This window comes from Nicotiana attenuata, chromosome 7 (assembly GCF_001879085.1).
Source record: "Nicotiana attenuata strain UT chromosome 7, NIATTr2, whole genome shotgun sequence".
Lineage (NCBI taxonomy): Eukaryota > Viridiplantae > Streptophyta > Magnoliopsida > Solanales > Solanaceae > Nicotiana > Nicotiana attenuata.
The window spans coordinates 35,411,270-35,421,863 of NC_031995.1; the positions used below are offsets into that span (position 1 = coordinate 35,411,270).

Genomic DNA, 10,594 nt, shown 5'->3' on the forward strand with positions numbered 1-10,594 from the left:
CTGACCAGCCGGTCAGTCTTAAAATTAAAGAGTTAGGACCTTTTGAAGGTCAGGTTCAGCCCTGGACAGCAACTTGGATGCTGCCAGGCTATACCTTAACTGAATACACATAAAGGAATGGGGTATGGGAAATTGAAAGAGGCTAGGATCCAAAGGACCCAGTTTTAATCCATGACAATAACTTTGTATATTGCCATGTCTTAAACTACAGCCCAAGCACATAAAAGGGGGATGGGGATAGGGATTCATTGCAGCAACAGATAGCAAGACATAAGTATTACTTTAAAGTTGAACTCTACAAAGCAGTAAAGTAGGCATGGGCATAAAAGCTTGTAAATAAACACATTGGAGTTGATGCTAGAATCAAAAGTAGGACATACCAGTTTCAGAAAAATAAATGAAAAGCAGAAGCTTTGGTAAGCCAAATTGCGAGCAAGCAATGCAAAAGATCTCAGAAGAGAGTAAAGAGTGCAAGAGAGTTTGTGATTCGAAAATCAGTGAATGAGGATTGTTGAAAGTATAGAAGGGAAGGCCCTTTTTATAGTGCAACAAGTAAGTAAGAAAAGGTAAGGAAAATAACCTTGAAAATTAATTTCCCTTCAATTAAGGGATTCTGATTTCCAACGGGTAAAGATAATTAAGGAAAGGGTCAATCAGAATATTTTCCCAAGCAGTACAATAAAGGGTAAATACATAAAAACTATTTAAGGTAAAAGTCTAGTGGTACTTGATTTGTGAAAAACAAGGAAAGGGAATCAGTAAAACAGCCAGTAAAAGAACCAAGTTGAAAGCCTTGTTCGATTGAACCGAGTCAGAAAAGTGGTAAAGGAAAGTTTAATTTAGGGGAAAATCAGTAACAATCAAGTAAGCAACATTAAAGGGATTCAGAATCAATTAGCAGTTGGCAAAACCTTTGAAAGAGAAGCTCTCATATATAAAACACATAGACATGTCAAGCAAGAAGGATGTCATGCTAATTACGAAATACTAGAAAGAAAGTTTCAAAATCACAAACAAAAAAAAAAGTTCAAATTCAGTTCATAAACTCGGAGTGAGTCTGAGAGTTCAAGGTTTCAAAGTAGAACCCCTGTCCAAACACAAAATCAAACTTTCCAAAGAAACCCCCAAATCTTAGGGTTTTTAAACTCGAATTCGACACAGAGATGAGAAGGCAAGCTATTGAAACAGACTCAGAGACCTCTTTCAGAGTCTCATGAGAAAACATACAAGCACAATAGCAGGTTCAAGGCAAATAGAACAAAGTCTGGTAAAGGCAAACAAAGGACTAAAACTCAGTAGGAAAACACAGTAAAGGAACACATAAGATAGGCATGTGAGAGCATGATATTGAAACCAGTAGGAGACAGAACGGAGCACAATAGAAAAACTTCATAATACAGCAAATATAAGAACACACGAAAAAGCATGCAAGTCAGAAAAGAGCAAATAAGAACATAGCAGGGATCGATTCACACCAAGAAAAGAAGAAGAAGAAGGGTCAGAAACATTTTCAAGAACCTTTTCCAGAAACCCTAATCGAAAAAGAAGTAACTTTTTGAAAGAAAATCGGAGAAAACATTTAAGAAACTTAAGCAATATTGCAAACATATAACAGATCTAAAAATAATCGGAGAGAACCTCGATAGTTAGGGTTTCATATAAACCCTAGAATGAGAAAGGCTTCGAAAATGTCCGATCTAAGTCGGATGAGGTCAGAATCAGGCTCAGAAGACCAAGAGCCACCGGAGCAAGGCCGGAGATGGCCGAAATCCTCAAATCGGTGAAGGTCTGAGTGAAGACCCTCGAGGTCTGGCCTCGAACCTTCGAGCAATAGGCATGTAGGAGCCGTAGGAGGTGAGTATAGGTTGTCCATGGCCTGAGAAGCCATGGACTCCTGTGAAAACACGGTGGAACAAGGTAGGGGGAGGCTAGGGTTCCGAAGAACCTTGAGAGAATTTGGGGATTGACTTTAACAGATTGACGTTGATGGAAACCTGTGAGCTAGAATCGACCGGATCCATAACTAGGACACCGTTGGGATTAGCAAGAGGCAACTTGTTGCTACGCACAAATTGTTATTTTCGCCATGATGGCAAGACTCTGCGTCGACAATCAAATGGGCAGATTGAGAATTCGACATTTTTAAGTTGACCTGAAATTAAGACTTTAAAGAACAAGCGTAAAGCATAGTGTATTATGGATATTTGTATCAAATCGCCATTATTATCCTTGGCCCTACAGTGGACGCCAAACTATTTACCCTAAAATTGGATAACAATGAAATTTATAAGGATATGTGAATTGATTTAAAGACAAAATGAATGATCAAACCAATCGTAATGTTATAGCCTAGTCCGAGCCCAGATTGAACAGTAGTTTTGCCCTCGATTGGACCCTTGGTTCAAACCCAATTGCGAATAAGGAACAAACAAATAAGTAAGAAATATTTCATTAGCTAGAAAGCATAAAATAAATTTTTAATGCCTTGATTTGCGTGTTACAATCTGTCTTATCAAAGTAAAGCTTCCCCCTTATATACTAGGAGAGTATCATCCCTAGTACAAATCTAAAAAAGGTAAAATCTTCCTTTCTCATTAATTACTGCTCTGTAACCGACATCAAGCGAGATCCACGCTGTGATATCCGGTTGGTTGTGAATACACAGCCATCTATCCGTTGTGTATAACCGTTCATTGTACTTTCCGAGGTCTTAAAACTCATCCCGAGTCCAGGGTGCATCATTTTATCAGGCCCGATGGCGAGCACTTCGTTCGATGACCATTAAATTACATCCTTGAATGCACCAAATAAAAAGAACCTTCTTGGCGAAGGATATTTAGATCCACTTTTTCGTGATTAAGTTATATGCCACAATTTAGTGAACATATATCCAGCTAGAGGAAGCTAATTAAATACTACGTATAAAAAAATTCAGAAAAATAAATAAATCATTAGGGAATAATTTGACTTCCTTTCCTCATTAAAAAGTTCCTTGTTGATTGCTTCTGATCAATTAATCCGTTGATGAAGAGCAACAAGAAGATGTTGAAAATGACTTGATTTCGTCTTCTAATTTCTCTCTATCAATAATAATAAATGTTTGATCCATAGATAATGATCTCTTCAACCCCATCACTAATTTTCTTTCTGTTGATCTAATTCTCTCCGTAGGCAATTCCAATGATGCACTATGGCAATGCAACCTACAAGATTGTGATGGTAATTTTACCTGATCAGACGATGAAGCAATACGATACTCGAGGTCGACTTGATTTTCGTGATCTTGATCTTGAACTTGAACATCAATCGTGTTACTTTCATTACTGACACATGGCGGAGAATTAGATGGTAGTGGAACGATTGTCACATCTGGCTTATCTTTCTCCTCGTAGTTTATTGTCTCTATTATAGAAGATCGACAAATCGGGCAATTAACGTGGCCAATAAGCCACTTGTCTATGCATGTGACATGAAAATAATGCTTACAATTAGGCAAAAATCGAACTATCTCACCTTCTTCCAATTCACCTAAGCATACGGCACACTCATTCTGATCTACACGACATAAATCTTGTTTATGAATCGAATAAACAACGAGAGGAATTGATTCAATAATCTTCTGCTCTATGCCAATGGTTAAATGGGGTTCATTGAATGGCTGTCCAATATTGTTTCTAATATGTGATCTACTTCTCCTTATGCAAAATCTTAACAAAATGAAGTGGTAAATCACTAAAGCTAAGGCAGTGCAAACTATGCCTAACATTGAAATAAGAAGAGGGGCTATGAATGATCTTGTTGAAGAAAGTATTGGAGGAGCTCCTATATTTTCCATGGCTCATAAGTCTCAAAAAAAAATTGTATTGGAGTTGTAGTTTGTGCTGTGTGTGCTTTAAAGAGAAGTGAGAGGTTCTGTTTTTAGAAGGAAAATGAAACAATTCTCAAATAGTTAAGTTGAACAGACCTTTCTTCTTGCCATTTATATGAGCACCCGAAAAGTTAAAAAAACTAAAATATAGGCAAAGTTGAAAATACCTTTATTCTTGCCATTTATATAAGCACCCAAAAGGTAAAAAACTAATTTTGTTATATTTGATATTGCATAGTATTCTTGCACTATTAATTTAATTTAATGGGTTATATTATATATATTTTCCATATACATTTTTCATGTTACCATAAATCAAGATTGAGAGTTACTTGTTATTATAGGTCAGTATACAAATTAAATAATAAACTCTACGTGCATTATCTTATTCTCGCACGGAGTTTGTTCTTGAAAACATTAGGGAAAAGGGAAAAAAGAAAGTAGAATTAAGCTGCTTAGTCCAAAATTAATTGTCATAGTATTATATTTGTTGTCCAAAAAAAAATATAGTTGTTTTCTTTCTCCATATATGCTTCTATTTCTTTTATTCATTGGTCTATATAAATAAAAATAAATTATCACGACCCAAAATTCACCAATCGTGATGGCAGCTAACTCAACCCGCTAGGTAAGCCAATTAACAATTATCCAATTCTATTTAACTTAATAAAATATTTAAACAACAGAATTATCTAAATCTTATACATTTTCTAAGGACTAGTAGTACAAATCATGAGCTTCTATGAATAGAGTTTACAAAGCAGGTATGAATAAAATACATCTTTTGTTTGAAAGTACATGAACAGAATTTTATAATCTAAGGCTACCGTGAACAAGAGGCAGCACAGAGCAGGAAAACAAGTACGCCTTCAAATCCTTCAATCATCGATTGCAGCAACATCAGCATCCGGGATCTGCACGCAATGTGTAGGAAGTGCAGTATGAGTAAAACCGACCCCCATGTACTCAAAAAGTAACAAACATAACCTTAGATTGAAACCAGTGACGAGCTGGTACATAGGTCGGGTCCAACACAAATAACCAACAGTAGTTCATAAAGTGTATAGTAAATAAGTACAGAAATAGCTCAGAAATAACGCGCTCAGCCTTTTAACAGTTTTGCGAAAATAGTTCCGCTTTTCAAGTATACCAATGAAACCCCAAATCCTCTACCGAAATCGTTAAAAATATGAGTAAGTTTTGAAAACGGTAACTTTTTCCTGAAAATTCCTTTCCACAATAGGTAAACATGATTCATTTCCTTTTTCAAATAACAAGTGTGAAATACCTCTTTATAACCACATATCAATGTATGTAAAAAAGTCATGAATGACGTGATACCGTACAGCATGAGGAAAAATACGTCTCTATGCATGTATGTCATATATGCATGCCAATGCCATGTACCTCAGAGATGAATCATGTACTCACACTCTCAGAGTACTCAACCTCACTACATCCCACTCAACCACTCGGTACGGTATATGGCCCATACGGCCCAGGGAAATCCATCCCGGAACATATACAACACTGACTATAAGTCGCCCAGTACCGAGGATAAAGGGTAATCCAACCCTGTGGAGAAATCCATCTCCAGGTATCAAGTACTTCGGACAAATTCATGCCCAGGGAAATCCATCCCTCAATAATGTATAAGTGCTCAACCACCCGGTACCGTATATGGCCCATGCGGCCCAGGGAAATCCATCCCGGAACATACTCAACAATGACTAGACGTTACTCGGTGCCGAGGAAAAAGGGAATCCATCCCTGTTGAGAAATCCATCTCCATATGTCAATACTTCGAACAAATCCATGTCCAGGGAAATCCATCCCTCAATAATATCATCAACGCTCACTGGGGGTATGTTACAGAATCTGGGGGGGCTCCTACAGCCCAAGCGCTATCATAATCATCAATATAACCACTGCGGCCTGCAGCCCGATCCCATAATTATCACTCATAATCAGACTATCGGCCTCACTCAGTCATCACTTTCCGGTCTCACCCACGGACTTACAATGTCATGAAAACTGATCCAGTACAATGATATGATGTATCAATAAGCAACAACTGAGACTAAGTTATGATATGAATGCATGAATAAGGCCGAGTACGAAATATCAATAAAATCAATGAGATGACAGCAAGAAACGACCACTATGGGTCCCAACAATATTAGCATAAAGTCTAAATATGATATTTAGCATGATGTACCGCTCAATTATTTTATCGCATGGTGGAAAACATAAATATCAACAAAGTGGGCCACTAAACAGTGCCTTGAAAGTAACAAAGTCACAACTCACAAGGTGCACGCCCACACGTCTGTCACCTAGCATGTGCGTCACCTCAACACCAATCACATAACACATAATTCGGGGTTTCATACCCTCAGCACTAAGTTTAGAAGAGTTACTTATCTTAAACAAGCCGATCCCGACACCGAGCAAGCCAAGCGGTGCTCCAAGAATGCCATCACGCGTGTAACGACCTCCGAACGGCTCAACACTAGCCAAAAGTGACTCAAATACATCAGACAAAGCCTAAGGAAGCAATTACAATTGATAAAGCTCGAATCCGAAGTCAAATCCCAAATCCGGCCAAAAATCACACCCGGGCCCATGCCTCGAAACACGACAAAACTCACAAAAATTCGACAACTCATTCCATTACGAGTCCAACCATACTAGTTTCACTCAAATCCGAATCCAAATCGGCTTTGAAAACTCAAAAATTATATTATGAAACTTTAGGCCAAAACCCCCCAATTTTCTCTTTCAATTCATCAACCAAAAGCTAAAATCGAAGATAGATTCATGAAATATAACCAAGACCAAGTGTAGAACACTTACCCCAATCCTTGTGATGAAAATTGCTCCAAAATCGCCCCAATCCGCACTTGGAAATATTAAAATGAAGCCAAAATCGCGAACCCTTGTAATTAACATACGTCCAGCACTTCCTCATTTGCAGACATATAATCGTATATGCAGTTTCGCTTCTCCGACATAACCTCTGCTTCTGCGAAAATAACATTGCCAGAAATCCCCCGCACCTGCGGATGCCGAATCCCGCTTCTGTGAAGCCTTACGCACCTGCGACTTCAAATTCCGCATCTGCGCGCACGCAGGTGCGCTCCAAAATCCGCTCCTGCGGTCTTTCTAACCCAGCCACTCTCGCTTTTGTGACTCAACCAACGCTCCTGCGACCATTGCACATGCGCAAACCAGCCATAGGTGCGGTCATACCAAAACCCGAAACCTTCAGCTATGCAACATGAAATGAAATGATCCAACATCGATCCGAAATACGCCCGAGCTCCTCGGTGCCCCGTCCAAACATACCAACAAGTCACATAACATCACAGAAACCTACTCGAGGCCTCAAAGAACACATAACAACATTGAAACGACGAATCACACCTCAATTCGAAATCATTGAACTTTGAAAGTTCAACTTCCACAACTGATGCCGAAATCTATCAAATCACGTCCGATTGACCTCAAATTTTGCACACAAGTCACATTTGACATTACAGACCTATTCCTACTTCCGAAATCGGAATCCAACCCCGATATCAAAAAGTCCACTCCTTGTTAAGCTTTCTAAAATTTCAACTTTCGTCGTTTCAAGCCAAATTCTACCACGGACCTCCAAATCACAATCTGGACGCGCTCCTAAGTCCAAAATCACCCACCAGAGCTAACGGAACCATCAGAAATCCAATCCGAGGACAAATAATAAAAGTCAAAACTTGGTCAAATCTTTAAAATTTAAAGCTTCAAGTTGAGAATCATCCTTCCAAATCGATTCCGACTAACCTGAAAATCAAAACCGACGATTCACATAAGTCATATACTTCATACGGAGCTACTCATGCCCTCAAATATCCGAGCAAAGTGCAAATGCTCAAAACGACCGGTCGGCTCGTTACATCCTCCCCCACTTAAACATACGTTCGTCCTCAAACGTGCCCAAAGTTGTTGCAAAAGCCAACAAATCACTGTATAACCTTACCATGAACATACTCGGGGGTGATCCTATGTCACCCTATTCCATATAAGTCCGATAACACAACATGACTAAAATTTCTTAATCCAACCTAGCCCATAAGCCTTAGAATCCAATTTCCACATCCAAAATTTTCTATAAGACCAGAATCTCGCATCTTCGTACTGTATAAGTATGAACAAGTTGGGCAAGCCATAGTCATAACCCCAGATGCAATCACATGATATACCACATAATTCAAACACTCATAGCGATAATTTCTAATCACAGTAGTGCTCAAAACAACCCAATACCGGTAATAAACCTCTTATCAAACATAGCCTCGTTCTAACACCTTCATATACTGCCAATGATGAAAGAAACACGCCAAAACTCATAACCATCTGTCAGATCAACAAGTTGTGGAACTCCCTTTCCTGCGATAGGAACTTTAGCAAATTTCTAAGCCGACTTCCAATATTATCCTTCCAACCTTGTTGTAATCAATTCTAATAGAATTAATTCTAAGTCCAATGACCTCATCTCATCCAACACGACCACTCTAGCGACATGACACATCAATACAATCTGAAGCCACAACCCGTGCAATCCGTGCACCAATAAGTAACAGTCCAAATGTACTCAAACATGGAAAATGACATCTAAAGAAAACCTTCCTGCAAGCTCAACGGGTATCACCATAACGCAATGCTAAGAATTCATCACACACTGCCCAAAACATACGAATCCCACGCAATGGATGATACCTCAATACAACTCCGCTACAATGTGTGACCCTATCCAAACGCTGGTCCATATTATATACCTCGAGCTGCCTTGCTCGAAATCAATAACCCCGCAAAATTCGACATCAAGCACCCAAAGGCATTACGGTAACCACGGAGAGCAAAAACACAATGCCACCATCAGTAAAAAGCATAGCCAAAGCGCAATCAATCACGCAATACCTAAATACTCATCTGGCTCGAATTTCCGCTATAAATCCTCAATAGAACCGCACCATGTGTGCATATAACCAACGATTCACAACTCCTCGTAACATAGAAGGGTAACTCACAGATCATTTCAGAACACGAATAAGCTCAATAACTACTGAATGGAACATCCCACAACAATAGCAGTTCGGAGTCAACAAATGCGACCCGGTGTAGAACACACACCCATGTTGGCCTACCAACGTACCCCATATCTACTTTGGTCAACCACAATAGATAAATCATCCTCCAAAAGTCCACAATTACTAAATCACAACACAAACTATCCTCTGCCCAACCCTGGCTACCTTTTCATACTCCACAACCACGAAACAATCTACTCATGAGAACTCCCAGTCTCCAAATCCATAGAACACACAAATCATCATATCTGATCTCAACTCCACCCCCTGCATGTCTAACAGTTGTCCACTACACGATCATCCCACAAGGAATACTTCCATAATTCTTCTGTGCCACAAAGCAAAATTCGAACACCAGCAGTTGATCAAACAAGAGAATGCCGCAATACCAATAACGTATCCATAAATCAAACACATTGCCCCTTCTGAATTGTAGACTCTCCTCACGCCATACCAAACAGTAATGCCATTTACCTATTCATCTGATACCGTCCATGCAGCCTAAGAATTTATGACCTTCCTTTCAAAACTGAACCGTGACCTTGCACGTGCCAAATCTCGATCCTATACAACATACCCTATATACCATGTCATCCTATGATAGATACGAGAACTTCATAATCCACTCCGAGTCACAAGCAACTGCATACTTAATTAGCTAAGAACATCCCATTTGATCCCATCTAGGAGGAATTCACTATACATCACATGCTCCTCGCTCCAATAGGAAATATACATCTCTAAATATACATCAAGAGCTCTCCGAATCCCATTTGCACAAAACTAAACCGTCAGACTGACTCCTTCTAACTCCACCAAGCTACGCAAGCCATCAAAACCCAAAAGCATTGCCACGAAACACCTATAGAAACCCACTACATCATAAGCACCTTAAGAACCGATCATATCCATTAGCATGCCGATCCAACCTACTACCAAGCTATCCTAATTCTCTGAGTTCCTTACGAGTTACCTTCAAATTGATACTTTTCCTTGCTAGTACACAACTATCCTTAACTAAAACTTGCCCCACGAACTTTAGCAAAAAATCACACCACCCTAAGGCTCATAAACCGTTGTATTCCTTCTTAAGCACCCCTAAAAGTACCACAACCGAGATACCCGCTCTAAAGAGACCTTCTGCGAATCTAAAGCCATTACCTTCCTGATACTGATATGTAGAATCCATAATGGTATAGAAATGCCACAAGTCCTGACATCCTCCAATATAAATCACAGTTTTTAGCCAAATACACATCCTGAAGATTCCCAATTGCCACGTATAGATCTTGAATTCATTGGAACCATTCTCGAGAGTCATCCACTATGCTCAAATCTCAATTAGACTGACCAAACGGGCCGAACGACCTATGCCCCATTAGCACCCCAACACCCAAGGAAGTAACTCCACCTTAATGCAACCAAATAAATTCCTGCCCCATGCACATTACATCCTTCACCAATAACAACTCAAACCGTTCCGTGATTCTCATATACTCATAAAGCCTAATACAACTCGTACCAGAAATTCCTTTACTCAAGTCATCCTCGATCTCACCCTCTACAGAACATAACTCAATCATAAGTATACCTC

At 39.4% G+C, this 10,594-nt stretch overlaps 1 protein-coding gene across 1 annotated transcript; it reads right to left on the minus strand.

Annotated features, from left to right (window-relative positions):
• LOC109230446 (RING-H2 finger protein ATL52-like) lies at positions 2,434-3,992 on the minus strand. The gene has a single exon (XM_019395947.1). The coding sequence runs from the start codon at positions 3,833-3,835 to the stop codon at positions 3,014-3,016; it is 822 nt and encodes a 273-aa protein (XP_019251492.1). The 5' UTR covers positions 3,836-3,992; the 3' UTR covers positions 2,434-3,013.